We start from the raw sequence: 17,017 nt of genomic DNA on the forward strand, positions 1-17,017 counted from the left end.
CCCTGGCCAGGCGCAGCCCAAATTCGAGGGGCAGGCAGGCTTAGGGCCGCAACGCAGGCAGAGAGGCCAGGCCAGGGCCACACAGCCACCAGGCCCGGCCTCAACGCTCGCCGCTCGCTGCCCTCTCTGGCGGGGCTGGCAGGCGAGCGGGCGAGCGGGCGGGCGTGACGCCCGACCCGTGCAGCGGCCCTTTCAACCTTGGCAGCACCAGCCACCCCCGTCACCACCACCACCACCACCACCACCACCACCACCATCACGACCACATTCACGCCCTCACACGCTTTGCTGCCGACTCAACTCGCAACAGGCAACACCACAAGCGCCGCTCGCCATCGCCGCCCCAGCTCGGACAGACATCACCAGCACCACAAACCATCCTCGGCCATATCAGCCTAGCAACTAGACCACACCTCCTCTCTTCCACCCCAACCCCCTCATCTCCACAATGGCCGGCCTCTCTGCCGACTACGACTACCTCTTCAAGCTCCTCCTCATCGGAGACTCGGGCGTCGGAAAGTCCTGCCTTCTCCTTCGTTTCGCAGACGACACCTACACCGAGTCTTATATTTCCAGTGCGTGCTCCACTCGCAGCCCGTCGGCCCCCCCGCCACCGCCGCCATCATCATCATCATCATCGATATGTTGCCCGGACGCCGCCGCTCGGCACTCTTGGTCGCTTCGTCGCGTCTCGTCGCCACTCAGCATGCTCACCACTCCCCTTGCTCCCTGTGCCTACCGCTCCTATCCACAGCCATCGGCGTCGACTTCAAGATTCGCACCATCGAGCTAGAGGGCAAGACCGTCAAGCTCCAGATCGTGGGTATCCCCAGGACTCGCATTCAGCGTCGTCTGGACAGGCTCGCAGCGCATATCGCGGTCCGACGGATCACGCAGCCACGCAGCTTTCCGCACCTGCACTCGCCCGGGATTGCCCCGATGCGCCCCGCCTCGTGTGTCCCAGCTTCGACGTCGACCTTGCTAGTCGCTTGCCTGGTCTCGTCGATCGGTCCTTTGTCTGTCTGCCGGCTTGCCATAGCGCGAGGGACGAGATGGCCCCCGGCGCTGCGCAAAAGCGGCTCTTGGGATCAAGGCTGCGACTCGTCCTTCGCCGCTCAGACCCCTCGACCTGTCAAGCCGGCGGAATGCTGACGCCATAACCCTTTGACTCCTCATCCAACTCCCTCCCGTCACCTTCTCCGCTCTCAGTGGGACACTGCTGGACAGGAGCGTTTCCGCACCATCACGTCGTCATACTACCGCGGAGCACACGGCATCATTGTCGTCTACGACGTGACTGACCAGGGTGAGCAACGGACTTGCATGACAAGCGCCGCCCTCCCGACAGCCCGCTGACGATTCGCGCCATTCGCCTGCCTCCGCACACCCATTTCTTGCTGCGCGCAAATGTCCGCAGACACATTCTCGAACGTCAAGCAGTGGCTGCAGGAGATTGACCGATACGCCTGCGAGGGTGTCAACAAGCTGCTGGTCGGCAACAAGTCGGATCTGACCAACAAGAAGGTGGTCGAGTACAACGTCGCCAAGGTGCGTGCCGACGAGCGAGCCGAGTCGCTGGACTAAAGATCCACTCGGCCCATTCTGGCTGGTCTAGATGCCCTACTGACGCCGCGATCCGTCGGTTCGTTCACTCTCTCGTGTGTGGCTTGCCCCCCTCTTTGCAGGAGTTCGCCGACCAGCTCAACATTCCGTTCCTCGAGACGTCTGCCAAGAGCGCGACCAACGTCGAGCAGGCGTTCTTGACGATGGCCAAGCAGATCAAGGACCGCATGGGATCGTCGACGGTCAACAACCAGCAGGGCGGCAAGTCGACGCTCAAGGTGGGCCAGGGCCAGAATGTGCAGCAACAGAGCCAGGGCGGATGCTGCTAAGCTGCGCGCCTGTCGACGTCGGACGCAGCCGTTGCTCGAGAGGGGTGCCTCGCAGGTCGCTCCGACCGCTGCTGCGCTGGCCCGGGCAGCGGTACGGCCAACGAGGCATGACTGCTGCCGCCACTGCGCCGTCGGACGAGGACCGTCCGTCGTGCGCAGGCGATGCCAGACGAAGCGCGGTCGAAGGAGGAGCCGGCTGTGATCCGATTGGGCCCGCGCTGCGCCGGTGGCAGAGCCCTTGCCAACGAGGTCGTTGTCCATAGACTCGTCTGTATTCCCGAGAAATGCGAGGGGCCCTCTTTGTTTCCCTTGCAGCCGTGTGCGTCTCGGTGTGTCGCCATGACGGTGCACGCTAGTCTGAGAGAGGGATGGTGCGGCGATAGAAAGCATGCAGCGGGGGTTGAGGCGCCAGCGTGGTTGGGGCAAATTGTTGGCGCAGCGTGGCGTGGCGTGGCGTGGCGCGGCGCGGGCTGGCCTGCCTGCAGCCCGCCCAAGCAGGCTCAGAGAGGGTCCTTTGCCGTCTGTCGGCGGACGCGTGCGCCGCGTGTGGAGAAGGAAAGCCTGGGCCAAGTCAGGCGGCGTGGGGCGGCCTGTTCCTTTCCTTCTCGCCCTCACCACCTGCCACCCCCACCTTTCACCTGCTTCCCACTCAGCTCTACCATCTGACCTGCTTTCCGATCTGGCAGCAGCCTTGAGGAGCTGCTCTACATCCTCAACACCACACCCACCCAACACCTCACCCGCCCTTGGATCAAGATTCAGCCACCATGCCCACCGCATCCGAGGCCGGCCCATCCCGGCAGCGTCGCCGCAGGGACTCGGCCGACGGCGCAGACCCCTCCAACCCGACCGCGGAATCTTCGGGCAGGGAGGCGAGAAAGAGGAGAAGGGAGCGAGAGACTCGCACACCCTCGGCAGCCGACAAGGCGGCCAACGAGGAGGAGAGCAAGCGCGTCCGGAGCGGCTACAGAGACCTACAGGCACAGGCAGAAGGTGAGTCGCTCGCCATGCGCAGCCCTTGTCAGCCCCGAGTAAAAGATGGCATGCCCTCGCAAGATCAGGCTGGCGCTGACTGGCATCGATCGCACCCCTCCCCCTCCTCACAGACACCAAGAAGAACCTGGCCGCATACGGACCCGAACACCTCGTCCGCCTGCTCAGCGCGTCCGAAGAGCTCTACAACAAAGGTACGCTCCCCGCCTGGCGGTCTTGCTCTCCCGCCTGTACGTGCCGCCCCTCTGACGCCGTCGTGCTGAATGCTTTCTCGCCCCTCAGTCAAAGAGCCGAATGATGCGCTACTCGATTCAAAGTTTCTGCTCAACATGAGCGAGATCGGCACGCAGATGATGAAGACGGTCAAGCTCGACGGCGGCGCCTTTGACGTCGACGACTACCTCGGACGCCTGGCGCGTTTCATGGGCGGCTCCGCCGCGCCGCTGCGACCGGGGCCGTCTGCACGCAACAGAGGTGCCAATGGGCATGCCAGCAGCGACGACGACGACGACGACGGAGCAGGCGAGAGCGGCGATGCCGACGACGTGGAGAGATGGGACTGGGACAAGCTCGGCAGGACGGCGGCGAAATACTCGCGGAGAGCGCCAGCGCTCGATTTTCTGTGAGTGCGCGGCTGGACCTCGGCGTCCGCGGGCTGGCGTGACTGCAGCGATGACAGCACAGGCGCTGACCCTCGCTCCATCCGCATGCTTGTCGACTCGCCAACGTTGCACATGCTGCGCAGACTCGGCCCACTCCTGATCCAGCAAAAGACCCGCAAGGCCACGCAGCGGAAGCCGGTCGAGCCCACGACGGGCGTCAGGGCCGCTCCAGCTCAGGTGGGTTGTCACGACCGTCCGGGCCATCTCGTGTGGGCCGATCGCTGAGACTCCCCCACCCTTCCTTCCCCTCCCGTCGGTTTCGATGACCAGCTGCGACAAACCGACATCCAGCAGAGTCGCGAAAACGACACGTCGATCCAGGTGCGCCGCGTCGCCAAGCTCCTCACCGAGCACGGCAAGGGCGACGACGGCGGCGTCAGCCTGTTCCACTTTGCCATCAACCCGGAGAGTTTCAGCAACACGGTCGAGAACCTGTTCTACATCAGCTTCCTCATCAAGGAGGGCAAGGCGCGGCTGTACGACGGCGCAGACGGCTTTCCGCGGCTTGGTGAGGATGCCCGCAGCCTCGAGACGCGGTCGACGCTGGACTGCGCTATTGACCCCTCCTCTCCCTCTCCCTCTCCCCTTCCCCGCAACCCCGATAGCACCGGCGACACCGGCGACCGACGAAGACGCCGAGCGAGGCGTGAAAAAGAGCCAGTTCGTCTGGGAACTGGACATGGACGTCTACCACGTGCGTTGCGTCCCCTCGCTCCTCGCCGGTCGATGAAGAATGAGAGACGCGGCGGTATCCTGACATCCCTTTTTCTTTTTCCTCTCATCTCCCCCACGGCACGGCACGGCACGGCACGGGACGAACAGGACATCATCCGGCTCTTTTCCATTGAATCCTGCATTATACCCACGCGCAAGGCCGCCGACATTGTCACGGGCACGACGGCCAACGGCGCCCCTTCCACGTCGCAGAGGGCCAGATCCGCCCGCGCCTAAGCTGGCCGGAGCGACGACGTCCGGATCCTCGTCCGACCTCTCGCTGGTCTGACCATGCATGCTTCCAACCACGGGACCACGCACCCCCCGTGCCTTGCCTCGTTGTACCATTACGTTTCGTCCGCGCTCGTTTGCTCACTCACCGCATCCCGTCCCGTCCCGCTACGCTACGCCATACCATGACATGACGAGGGGCGTGACCAGTTCGAACACCACGACGAACCGAACCGACCTCCTCATCCACATCGGAATCGACAGACATCCACATCCGTGCGCGGTCAGACGATTCGCGAGGAAAGATGAGCACGTGAACCGCATGGCATGGCATTCGGACCTTTATTTCGATCCACACGTCAGACTGCGGACGGGACGCGGGGATCGGTGCCCGAGTAAAAAAAAAAAAAGGCGGGGTGGGGGGATATCAAGTTTGCGATAGATCGAACCGGGGGACATTGGGGGGGAGGAGGGGCCGATGCGAAGAGTGGGTCGAGACGCCGTGCCGTGCCGTGTCGAGTAGGGGGAGGGGGGAGGGGGGACATCAGAAGGAGCAGGACGTGCGTGTTGACGATGCAATGCAGGATGGGGGCGAAGACGGGCGGGGGCGCGGGTCAAGCAAACAGGTCCTCTGCGTGCTCGATAAAGTCTGCGGTGGTGGTGCGTGTCGATTCCAGTGTCGGGGTCCAGATGTCAGGCCAAGTCAGGTCAGCTCAGGTCAGGTCAAGACTGCGAGTGCGTGTGAAAAAGGTGAAGGGGACGAGAGGAAGGGAAGGACAGGAAGACGAGGGAAGAGGGACTCACATTCAATCGTCATGGCCTTGCCGCCCATATGCGCGAATTCCTGTGTCGGATCGCCCGACTTCATCAGCGTGGCTGCAGCAGGGAGGGGAGGAAGGCGCCCGGATGGGATGTCAGCGAAACGGCAGTCCGACGGCGACGGCAAGCATCCGAGAATGCTGGGAGGCGCGGCGACTCACGTCCGAACACGACGCCGAGGTTGCGCGCGTTCATGCGGTTCTCCTCGCTCCTCTGCTGGACGCGGTGCAGGTGGCGCACCAGCTTGCGCAGCGTGGCGTGGTGCGGCGCCGGAAGCTTGGCGATGAGCTCGACCATCTGCTGCGCCTTGGCGCCCGCCTCGAGCTTGGCCTCGGCGAGCCGGATAAAGTCCTCGTGCAGCTCAAACGTGAGGAGCGGCACCGGCAGCTCGCGGAAGTAGTTCTTGAGCACGCTCGTAATCGCCGAGACGTCGTTGAAGCGGTCCACGTCCTCGAGGTCAAACGCCGCGCCGCGCTCAAACAGCTGCGTGATGACCTTGAGCTGCGACGAGCCGCCCGACTTGCGGTAGATGCCCTCGTAGTCCATGCCAAACGCCTCGACCGCCTGGATGCATTTTTCCACCACCAGCGGCACCTCGCGCCCCTCGATGCCCGCCTGCTCGGCCAGGTCCCGCCCAAACATCGACGGCCCAGCGGCCGCCTCGGCGGCAGCCGCATCCTCGGGCCGCGTGTAGGGCTGGCTGCACGACAGCGACAGGTTGTGCAGGCACTTGGAGTGGCAGATCTGCGAGCAGATGGCGCACCGCATCTCCGACTGGCCCCACATGTTCTTCTGGCACGCGATGCACCGCGTCGGCCGCAGCACGTTGAACGGCTGGAAGAGGTGCTCGCGCACCACCATGTCGTGCGACGCCTTGCCCGGCGCAATGACGTGCGCCGCGGCGGGGGCCTGGGCGTGCTTCGGCGGCACTGGGGGCTGCGCGCCGTTCGAATGGCCGTTGGACGACGACGACGACGAGCCCATGCCGCCCGCTAGCTTCGAGGCATCGGCCAGCTTGGGCTTGAACAGCTTGAACTTCTTGGCCATCGTCGGCGGCTCCACCTTCTCCGGCTTGATGACCCGGTGCACGGCCGAGTCGATCGAGGCCAGGTTCTCGCTGGACTGAGGCGGCGGCGCTGGCGTCGTGCCGAAGCTCTCGTTGGTCGACGCAATCGAGCCCGAGCCGGCGGGGTGGTGCCGCGAGGGCTTGCCGAAGCCGAAGCCGAAGCCCGTACCGGCCTTGTTCGACGCGCCACCCTGCAGTTGGCTCGGGGGCAGGTCCTTGCTCGCCCGCGGCAATGGCGGCAGCGCTGGCAGCTGGTCGCGAGCCTGGCCGGCCTGCTCGACCCTCCGCGTCATCTGGCTGTAGAGCAGATTGAGCTCCTCGTTCTTGGCGTTGAGGCTCTGCGCCTCCTCGAGGAAGAGCTCGCGCGACTGCTTCAGCTCCTCGATCTCAATCAGCAGCGAGTCGCGCTCGAGGGAAAGATCGTCAATCTCCTGGCGGTATCGCGCCTTGACGGCGTCGAGCCGCTTGGCAAGGTTCTCGGTGACGCCCGCCTCCTTGGCCTCGCGCGAGGCAGAGGCGCCGCTGTTGCCGCCGCTGCCGTCCTGCAGCGCGAGCAGCTCGGCCACTTCGGCCACGGTGACGTCGCGCTCCACGGTGAGCTTGGTCAGGTCCGCTTCCATGCCCTTGAGCGACGCCCGTACATCCTCGGAGCGCTTCTCCAGCTTCTCTTGCTGCCGCTTTTCGCTCGACATCGTGGCGAGCTTGTAGGCCTGGTCGACGAGCTGCCTCCGCAGCCTGGCCATCTCCATCTCGGCCTCGTGGCGCGCGTTGACCTCGTTGGCAAACTCCTCTTTGGCCATCGAGAAGCCCTGAGCGGCCTGCTGGCTGGCCCGCTTGATGCGGTCGTATTTGCTCTGCAGGCTCTGCATCTTGTCGCGCGTCTCGTCGAGGTCCTTGAGCACCATCTCGACAAACGAGATGTCCATGCTGACGTGGCCGTCGGTCGCCGCCTGCATCGACTCGCGCATCTTGGCCGATAGGTTCGACAGGCCAGAGCCGTCGCGGTCGTGCTTGGACGGGGTCTCCGCTCCCGTCTTTGGCGCTGCTGCTTCATCCTGGAGGACCTCCTCGTCGTTGTCCGAGAGGCCATTCGTCGGCGACGATGGCGCCCCGCGCTCGTGCGGCCGATCATCGGACGACATCGAGCCCCGGACGACGTCTTCGTCAGCCTTGATCGGTGGCCGGATCGACATGCGCTTGGCCGCCCTCGACGTCTTGCCCGCGCCAGGCAGAGCAAGCGACGAGGAGCCTGCCGCCTCGGCCTCTTCCTCGAGCATCGGCGAGCTCAGCTGGAAGTTGTCGTTGGTGTCGAAGCGCCCGAACGAGTCCATAAGCTGGATGAAGTCGGAATCGTAGAACGAGTAGGTCTTGGAGAGCCTCGAAGAGGAACCCGAGGCGGGGAGCCCCGTTTTGCGGCCCTTCCCGGGAGAGGCATGCACGTTGGCCCGCGTGGCACTCTGTGTGCCGTCGGTGTCCTGGCTGTATTCGGAGCTCGAGGAAAAGACGCTCTTGGTCGCCGAGTCGACGCTGAAACCGTTGACGCCCGGGCTCGCGCCGGCCGAGCTGGGCTTGCCAGACGCATCGCCAAGGGCTGACCGTGGGTTTTGTTGCGGTGCCGTTGCCGAGGCGACGCTGCCATCTTCGGCCCTGCGAGCGCCGGATTTGCCCCCTGAAGGCGAGTCAGGCTGGGCCCGATGACCTTGGACCGCGGTGCTGAGGGACGAGGCGGACCCCGAGGGCGTGACGCCGTCCGCCAAACTGTCCGTCGAACGGCTGGGTACAGGTGTAGGCGAGACGGGCGATCCGCGTCGATCCGGCGTTTGACCGGGAGCAGGACTCGGAGAGCCCCGCCCTTCCCTCACAGGAGGCGGAGGTGCCTGCATCGGTCGCTTGCCGTTGGCTGAGCCGGGACGAGGACTGCGGTCATGGGCACCGGCACTGCCAGGATACGGCGACAGCGACGATGCGCTGCCAAAGGCGTTGGCCGGCTGGGAAGCGAGCGGCTGCACGGCGGCCCCGGGTGTCCTTGCTGGTAGAGCCGCCTCCTTTTCCGGTGGGCTGGGTGGCCGAGTGTTGGTGGGTTGGCGAACGGAACCGTCATCGACCGAGATCGTCGGCATGGCAGGCGATGGCTCTCCCGAGGGCATGAAGCCGGGCATGCGCGCCGATGCGCTGTCCTGCGAGCCTGCTTGTCGGCGTGCCTCCTGTGAGGGGAAAACGGGACGGAGAGGAGAACGAAAGACGGTCAGCTTTCTGCTCGACGTACCGCTGATTGACGCTGGTGGTCGCCCCGGGGGACCATCGAGGCTAGACTGCTCACCTCGGCTTCCAGCCTCTGCTTCTCCTTGAGCTTGTTGGCTCTCCTCTGCTCGGCGTGCTTGCGGCTGCGGGCGACGCGCTGGTTGTGGCAGGGCATGCAGTAGATGCCCTGATTCGTCTTGGCAAAGACGAGCTCCTCGATCCGCGAGTGGCAGGCGCGACAGGTGAAGCACGATGCGTGGTAGGACTCATCGCCCGTCATGATGGCCTCTTCCATGATGGGCAGGTTGCAGATGTTGCAGCTGTAGTTGCACTCTCCGCAGATTGGGTGGCCGTCCGAGAGCAGGAGGATGTCGTCGCGATCCGTGCTGACCTTGTTCTTGCACTTTGCGCACCGAAAGCAGTCGACATGCCACAGCTTGGTGCTGTCAGGTCGGGCGGCAGGTTCGAAAGGTGGCAGGTCAGCGAGCTGCCTTCTTCTCTCTAGGCCCTCATGACCGGAGCTGGTCCTCGGCGGAAGGGTCCAGCCCCGTTGCCGCCGTCGCCGCCGCCAACCGATGGACGCCGTGCTCCATACGCCGAGCTGGGCCGAGCTGGGCTGGGCTGGGCGTAGAACAAGGCTGCCACGCTACGGCGCAACTCACGCAAACTGGATGACGCCCTCCTCGACCGAGTCTTCTCCGAGTAGCCGGTTGCAGCCGCCGCAGTAGACTTCTTCTAGCTCGCCTTCCTTTTCAAGCCCCAAGGCGCCGGGATCGTCGAGGGCGAGGTTCGGCGAAGCATCGTGGAAGCTGTTGCTGACGACCATCATGTTGGAGAACCGCCAGGCCGGCTAGCTGGGCTCGGAGCGGCGGCGGCAGCGAACGTGAGGAGTGGCCCTGGAGGGTTGAGGCACCGGAGGGACAGATCGCAGAACGGCGGGCGTGAGACGACGTCGGTTCAACGACAGGGGAGCGATGCAGGCGTATGGGTGGCTCGACTGGTCGTCGGACGCCCGCAGCGTGCCTCGGTCGCAGGCAGAGGCAACAATGGGCAGCGTCTCGGAGTGTCCGAGCCAGGCGACCGGGCAATGATCAGGATGCCGGACTCGGCGGGCGCGGGCAAGCTGGCCAAGGTACGCTGTCGATGACCGTCTGAGTCTTCGCCTCGGAGCCAAGCCGACAGGGATCCAGACCTTTGCCGGTCCGGGAGAGGGGTGCAAATCGCAAGCCGGGCAGCCTCTTGCTGGCGTTGCCTGCTCGGCCTAGGGACGTCCCGAAGCGGTGATGGAGCGCTTCACGATTGGAGCGGCACCGTTCCGAACGCCAGGACAGCGTTGCTAATAGAGGAAGCGAGGCCGGGGCGATTCGTCGGTCGGCGGCACTGCCGAAGCGTTGGCTGGGGTGGGTCAGGATAACCCTTCGAGCAAGCAACAGGTGCGAGGCGAGGAAGCAGATGGCGGTCGGTAGCAGGTGGCGGTGGTCGTCGCGATGGTCGTGGTGTCGCCGTGGCCGTCGTCGTCGTCGTCGTCGCCGTCGTGCCGTCGTTGTTCGTTCGGCTTGGTCGGTCGATCGCTGTCGAAAGCGGGGACCGAGAGCGCTGCACGAGCCAGAGGAACCTGGGGCTGGTGGTGATGGTGGGGTGCGTTGATGCGTACGTGCGGGCTGCGCTGCCAAGCCAGGATGGGCCGGAGGAGTGGACGACGAGACACAGTTGCCAGGCAGGCAGGCTCAGCTTCGAGAGCGTAGAGGACGATGATGCGCTTGCTTGTGTGCTGCCGCCGCTTTGGTCGGGAGGTGCGTGGTTCGAGGAGGTGCGCTGGTGCCTGCTGCCCGCCTGCCCGCCTGCCGCTCGCTGGTTTGTGAGGGGCGCGTGCACGCAGCAGCCGCCCCAGCAGCAGCGACCTTCGAAGCCACACGGCAGGCCTGGCCTGTCTGGCTGGCTGGCTGTCTGGCTGGCGTGTGTGTGTGTGGCTGGAACCCCACCAAACCCCCTTTTGCCTGGCAGGCAGGCGGGCAGGCTGGGCCATTTGGCCTTGGCCTGAGGCTCGCATGGCACGTCCGGCCAAGCTGCGCTGCTGGCTGGCTGGTAGTTGAGAAGAAAAACCCCGGCCCGCCAGAAGAGGCAGGCAGGCCAGACTGCCGCGCCAGCCAAGGCAACGAGGGAGAAAAGGGCCGACAACGGCACGCCCACCAACAGCGGCAGCAAACCCCCCTCGCCGGCCCAACCTCTTTGTTGCCTCCATCGCCGCCGTCACCTCTCTCTCGCCTCGTCCTCGGGGCTCGCCGTTTCTCTCGCGTTCGTCGCCAGAGTCGCTGCACCGGTGATGCGGTGCGGCGCGGGCAGGGCATCGCGGCGGGGATTTCGCCATCTTGGCATTCCCGTCTGGGCGACGAATTCCGCCTCTGGGCCATCGATATGGTCGGGCTCTACGTCTCTCTATTCTCACGTTGCCCCTTGACTATGGCTTCGAGAAGGCCGTGCCGACTCCGCGAGGCCACCCGCATGGCAAGCCGCTCTGTTTTGCCGCCTCGTCGGAAGGCCAGGGCAGTGAGGCCGGCCTCAATCTCGCCCGCGCTCTCTCTCTCTCTCTCGCTCCTCAAGGTGCGCTTTTGCCGCTGATGGCGCCTTGGCTTGGACTCGTGTGCCCTTCCGACCGCCTTGACCCCCGTCGCTGTCTTGCGCGACTTTCTGACGGGGTAGGGACCCCCTCTCTGCGTGCGGCAACAACAGGCTACAGGCGGGCGAGGCAATTTCTGCAGAGCGAGCGGCCCGCGTCTGTCGGGGCAGCCGATGAGAGGCGGCAAAGCCGGCCCACCTCGCGGTGCACGCCCTGCAGCAGCGACAAGAGAACCGATACCCGTGAGATGCAACGGCACGGAGCCGCGATGGTCGACATGGCTTGGTGCCAGCTCAGCAAAGTGCCGAGAGGAGGTGGCAAGCGGCAACGACGACGACGACGACGACGACGACGACGGCAGACCAGGCGGCGCCGGCGGACGTGCGCCTGGTGTCGCCTTCTGTCTGCGGTGGACTTCCGAAGGAGATTCTGCCTGCACGCCGCACATGCGAACGACGCCGACCAGCAGCAGAAGAAGCGCGCACCGCACGCCGCACTCAGCGCTGCGCTGTCCATTTGCTTGCCTTGCTCGCCGGACGGGAGCTCTGCCTGCCTCTTTCTTGCTCCTCGTGCTTGCTTGCTTGCTGCTTGCTCGCCGCTGCTTGCTTGCTTGCTTTTGGCGACGTCTCGACACTCGCTCGGGCTTTACGTGTTTGTCTCGGCTAGGCGGCAGGCCAACACGAGGCGGAACGAGCGAGATTCAGAGCCACACCGTACTCTGACCTCGCAGCGACGATCAGAAGCAAGAAGCAAGCAAGCAAGCAAGCAGCAAGCAGACGTGCGCCGCGTTCGAAGAACGGTAGTCGAGGCCCAAGACGTACGACCAATCGCGTGCAAGCCAGGAACACAACCAACGTGCGAGCTTGGTGCACGCCTTCTCCCCTCGAACGTCTTCACAGGAGGGCGGTGTGGGCCCGTGGTAGGCGCTCAACGTACACGCCCACAAGGCCACTTCGGGACCAGCAGCGGCGGCAACCGACAACGAGGATACCGGTAGCAGCAGCGCGGCATGGGCGGCAACCAGCAAGACGTCGTCGCTGCCCACCTGCCCGCCTTGCTTGCTTGCTGGAACGCTTGGCTGCGTATTCCCGCTTGCCCGCTCGCCCGCCCGCGCACTCTGCCACAAGGCGTTCAGCCATCCATACGAACGCCGCGGCATGACGGAAGGGGTAAGCCGCCGCCGTAACAGAGTGTCGCAACCGCCACCGCAGATCAACGCAACGCCGCAACGCGATTCCAGGCCTGCCTGGCTTTGCAACGCATTATCTTGTTCAGGTCACCGCGCCCCCCTCCCCCTTCCCCGGCTATACGCTCGGCGGTATATTTGGCGTCGATCCCCCTCACCCCCTCCGCATCTCACGTTGCTCAACGTACTGACCTGACAACGTCTTATCTACGCTTGCTCTGCTGGACAAGGCGATGAAGACCTGCAGGGTGACAGGATCAACGGGTAGCATGCGTCCTGCCTAAAGTGGTACTCGCTTGCTTGCTTGGTTGCTTCCTCGACCCTCCCTTGCTACATCAAGCTCGTTGCTGATGCTTCCGATGCGGTAGCAGCCATGCTGTGGTTTTCTATGTCGAGGCCTCGGCCGAGCCCTCCACTGCAACGGCCTGCCTGTGTGCCGTCGATAGATCTCCATCCTCTGCAATCGGTCCAGCAGTCGCTCTCATCTGCGAGTGATGCCGTCCCTTCTCCTCTCCTTCTCGTTGAGCATACAGACGTGCAATCCAAGTCGAACGGTGAGAGATGCCATCAAGGCTCAGCAGATGGTCGTACATGATGTTACAGCGAGCAGGCAAGGCGAGCAAGAGACCGAAACCAACAACGGCTATCACTGCATGAGGACGGAGCGCGGCTGGACGTGCGACTGCTGATGGTGGTCCTGGTCATGGTGGTGGTGACTGTGACCGCTCGCGGGCTGAACGCTCGACTGCGCCTCGAGGTTCTCGACGGTGGCGAGCAGCTCGCCCAGCTGCTGGTGCAGCTTGAGGATGACGAGCTGGTCGATCGGATTCATCCAGCTGGCGTCCGGCGCCGTCGCCGTCGCCGTCGCCGTGGTAGTTGTCGCCCCGCCAGAGGCACCGTCGTTGGACTTCGGCGCCCCCTCGCCTCCTTGCGACCTCGCCTCCTCCTCGCCCCGCGCACTGGGGTCGGTGCGCTGTCGGGTCTTTTGCGCCATCCTCGAAATCTTGCCCAGCGCCGCGCTCAGATCCTTGAGCTCGAGCTTCATGGCAAACAGCGCGATCCGCCGCGCATTGGCCGGCGCCGGCTTGTACTCGCCGATCCGCACGTCCAGCCCGCCCGGGCCCGCCGCCCCGCTTCCGCCGACGACGGCAAAGGCGCCGCCCGCCGCGAAGCCCTCCCTCAGCGTGCGCACCGCCCGCGCGTAGATCTGCAGCGCCGTAGAGACCAGCAGGCTCGCGCTGATCTCGGTGCTGGGATCCGAACGGCACGTGGGGCAGTCCGCCGAACAGGCGCACTGCGCTGCGATCGCCTGGCTCGCGCTCAGGGTCAGCTGGATTGTCGTGCTGGCGGCGCGCGCCGCCGCCGCTCTCCTGCGCGGTGCGCTGTCGGTCGACGAGCCAGCCTCGCCCGAGTCGCCATCGTCCTCTTGCTTGACCTGCGAGGACCCGCCGCTGGCGGCGACGTGCGGGCTCGCAGTCTCCCGAAGCGTGCGCTTGACGCTCAGCAGCGCGACACTCATGTCGCACAGGCAGGTGCAGCCCTTGCCGCTCGGGTTGGGCACGCAGTGCACCTTGCTCGGCTGGGACTTGGGCGACGACGAAGACGAGGACGAGAGCGGCTTGCCATCCGCGGCGTGCGCGCCTGCGTCGGATTGTGTGCCTGGCGCCTTCGTCGTCGAAGCCGACGTGACGTGATCTGGGGTGGCGTCCTTCTTCTTTGAGCAGCAGCTTGGCACCGGCCGACCTGTTGTCGGCGTCGTTGTCGAGGCGACGCTGCTCCTGTCCTTGCTGCAGCAAGAGTCAGATGGATCCAGAACGCTGTCCTGCGACACGGCCGTTTCTTGGTGAGCTGCCATCGGGCCGGATCCGTCGGCAGCCGCCTTCTTTGAAGAGCAGCAAGGCTTGACCGTTCCGGCATCGACGCTCGGGCCAGCAGACTGCTGCGCCTCGACGGCGGCGGCGGTGGAAGATCTTGCTGAGGGACTGCCGCAGTCGCTCGTTGCGGGTCCCGACGCTGCAGGTTGGGCGGTGCTGGGCCCTACAGGGCTCAGGGGTATCGACGCCCAGGACAGGCCGGTTGCCGATGCATTGCCAGTGGTTTGAATCTGCCCCTGGCCCATGCCGTTCTCTGCACCCCGAGGCCACCTCGTCGACAGCTGTAGGCCCGCATGCGCCGCCCTGTTGCTCCAATCCTGCCCATGTCGCGCAGCCGGGTCGTTGCGGCGATGCGATGGCGGGTCCTTCACCAGGTAGCGCGAGGGGGGCCGCGAGACAGGGCCCCAGGGTCCAGCCTGAGCCAACTCGTTCGCTGGCGTCGCCGCGGTGCTAGACAGGTCTGGATCGAGGCTCGGGCCGAGATCCCACCAGGAGAAGTCGGCGGGGACGGCGAAGCTGAGGCCATCTTGCAGGATGGCACTGCTCGAGGACCACTCGTTGAACTGCGCCTCTAGGTCCTCTGCGGATATCGCGTCGACTCCGGGAGTCGCCGTCGCAGATGGAGGCAGTGCGAGGGTATGATCTGCTGTCTGCTCCCGGGAACTCGTAAACGCCGACTGGCGCGTCGACGTGGGAAAGGAAGGCTGGTGGCCGTTCGCCCAGGATGATCCAGCCGAGCCCATGACCATGCCGCCGCCACTATCAGGAGCTTTCAGGGTCGAGCGCGAGCGGTCAACGCTATTGCCCGCGGCACCGACGTGTCGATTGAGAAGCTCGGATGGTTCGATCTCGAGCGTGTCGAGCGACTGGAGGAACGCGGCAATGGAGAGGTCGTCGAGTGACGGAACGCTGGGGTCGTGTGGCGACATGCTGGAAGGCTGGGCGAATGAGGCGGTAGCTGGCCTGAAAGGGGAATTCCCGAGGTAATCCGCGTGACTAAGAGCAGTTTCGACGGGTCCAGTCGAAGGGGAGTGGGATGGCGCATTCCCTGCGTGAGAAGGAGTCGGATGAGAGGGCAGATAGGAAGGCGCGTGCGAAAGATGGTGTCGTTCTGGGGGCAGCAGACCAGGTCGTGGGGCCTGGCTGGCGCTCGAGTGCTGCGAGTCTTCTGCCGCGTCGGCCTGCCCATGGACGGCAGCCGCAGCAGACAGGAGCTGGGCGAAGTCGGAGGGAACTGAGTCTGGCATAGAACCATGCCGTAAGGAAGCACTTGCTTCGCCCTTGATCTCGTGCAGCGCGGCAGGCTGCCGTTCCCTCGCGGAATGCTGCACAGCCTTCGCCTGCTTCTTCTGCGGGCGGGCCTTGCCTACGCGGCTCGATGGGTCGGTCGACGACTTGACGGAGGACAATTTGCTGCTCGGCCTGGCCTGGCGGACCTCGGCCGATGCGGGCTTGTCTGCATCTTCGTCGCCCTGTTCGACCTTGCGCTTCTTTGGCCTGCCGATGGGAGCCCGAGCGGTGTAGATGCAGGGGATGGCGTCGCTGCTGCAGCGCTGGCAGCCGCCCTGCTCCGGCGGCGTGCCACTGCAACGGAGCTTGCGGGTGCGGCAGGCCTCGCAGGCAGTTCTGATGGTGAGGCCAAGCTTAGCGGCTTCTCCAGGCGTGTAGTATTGGCCGTCTGGACCCAGGATGGCCCGATTGGGCCTGGAAGGCGAGGGGTGGGACGATGGAGGTCGGACGGCGGCAGCATCGTGCGCCAGCTTTACGTTCGAGCGGGTGCCGTTGGTCGAAGCACATGCGGATCCGGGCGATGACGCGGAAGGCGATGCTGATGGGGCGTGAGACGAGGCAGGTGTGACCGATGTGCGAGCTGGCGACGCGGTCCGCGTGGTGTCAGCTGAGGCGGCGGCGGCAGTTGTGGTGCTAGACATGCCAGAGGAACGCAGCGTATCGGAAGGGTTGCGTCGAGGCGTCGGTCCGGCGCTAACAAACGACGAGACCGGCGATGCTGACGGTGATAGCGAGGGCGAGGGCGAGGGCGATGACGGGGAAAACGATGCTGTCCCTGGTGCGACCGAGTTGCCATGCGCCGGCAACGCTGGCGGCATCTGGGCCAGCATGGCAAGGGCGGGGGGCGATAATGGCGCAGCGAAGGTCGAAGGGCAGGCTAGGCAGCGGAAGTCGAGGAAAGCGGCAGTCGATGTGGGCTGGAGGCGTCGAGAGCAACGTGGTAAGCTAGCGTAGCAAGCAGGGAAGGATATTGCGGCGCCGTCCGACTGCCTCGGAGCCTTTTTTTTTTAGGTGATATGTCGCCCGAGGTGTCGTTAGTGCCTGAGGCCTCTGCTTGAGCTTGGCGGCACCCTCGTGGTAGGAGGCCGGCGGTGGTGAGCGAGACTAGGCTTGAGCAAGGCCGGCTTGCTGTGGGACCATGGCGAACCGAAAAGAGGCGGCGTCGTAATCGTCGTCGCTGCAACGGTGGCGGGATGGTGGGCGGCTGTCAAAGACACCTCGTCGGAGGGCGAGGCCTGGCCACATGCAAGCTGAGGAGCCCTTTGGCCCTGCTGGCCTTGCGCTGGCTGGCCCAACCCTCCCGACGGCGCTCGGAGGCTTTTTCCCGTCGGTGGTGGGCAGGCGGTTCCAGGGTCTAGCTTGGGCCAGGCCCTCATCAACCCGGCCGGTAGACGAGTGGAGGTCTAGCCCGGGCCTGGCCTGGCCAGGCAGC

General features: G+C 65.2%; 4 protein-coding genes across 4 annotated transcripts; 2 read left to right on the forward strand and 2 right to left on the reverse strand.

Moving 5' to 3' along the window:
• Positions 1-448: 448 nt before the first annotated feature.
• Positions 449-1,892, forward strand: PFL1_06919 (uncharacterized protein; the record flags this gene model as incomplete). Its single annotated transcript, XM_007884046.1, has 5 exons — positions 449-575; positions 755-819; positions 1,210-1,306; positions 1,418-1,548; positions 1,686-1,892. The coding sequence occupies 5 exons, from the start codon at positions 449-451 to the stop codon at positions 1,890-1,892; spliced, it is 627 nt and encodes a 208-aa protein (XP_007882237.1).
• Positions 1,893-2,659: 767 nt separating this feature from the next.
• On the forward strand, positions 2,660-4,498 carry PFL1_06467 (uncharacterized protein; the record flags this gene model as incomplete). The annotated part of the gene is made up of 7 exons (XM_007884008.1): positions 2,660-2,885; positions 2,999-3,079; positions 3,168-3,507; positions 3,631-3,724; positions 3,818-4,055; positions 4,153-4,241; positions 4,370-4,498. 7 exons carry the CDS (start codon positions 2,660-2,662, stop codon positions 4,496-4,498), a joined length of 1,197 nt encoding a protein of 398 aa, XP_007882199.1.
• A 608-nt stretch (positions 4,499-5,106) lies between these two features.
• On the reverse strand, positions 5,107-9,447 carry PFL1_06468 (uncharacterized protein; the record flags this gene model as incomplete). The annotated part of the gene is made up of 5 exons (XM_007884009.1): positions 5,107-5,141; positions 5,297-5,368; positions 5,473-8,581; positions 8,698-9,061; positions 9,281-9,447. 5 exons carry the CDS (start codon positions 9,445-9,447, stop codon positions 5,107-5,109), a joined length of 3,747 nt encoding a protein of 1,248 aa, XP_007882200.1.
• Positions 9,448-13,067: 3,620 nt separating this feature from the next.
• Positions 13,068-16,415, reverse strand: PFL1_06469 (uncharacterized protein; the record flags this gene model as incomplete). The annotated part of the gene is made up of 1 exon (XM_007884010.1): positions 13,068-16,415. One exon carries the CDS (start codon positions 16,413-16,415, stop codon positions 13,068-13,070), a length of 3,348 nt encoding a protein of 1,115 aa, XP_007882201.1.
• Between the last annotated feature and the right edge of the window lie 602 nt (positions 16,416-17,017).

The sequence above is a fragment of the Pseudozyma flocculosa genome, assembly GCF_000417875.1.
Source record: "Pseudozyma flocculosa PF-1 unplaced genomic scaffold scaffold00026, whole genome shotgun sequence".
NCBI lineage: Eukaryota > Fungi > Basidiomycota > Ustilaginomycetes > Ustilaginales > Ustilaginaceae > Pseudozyma > Pseudozyma flocculosa.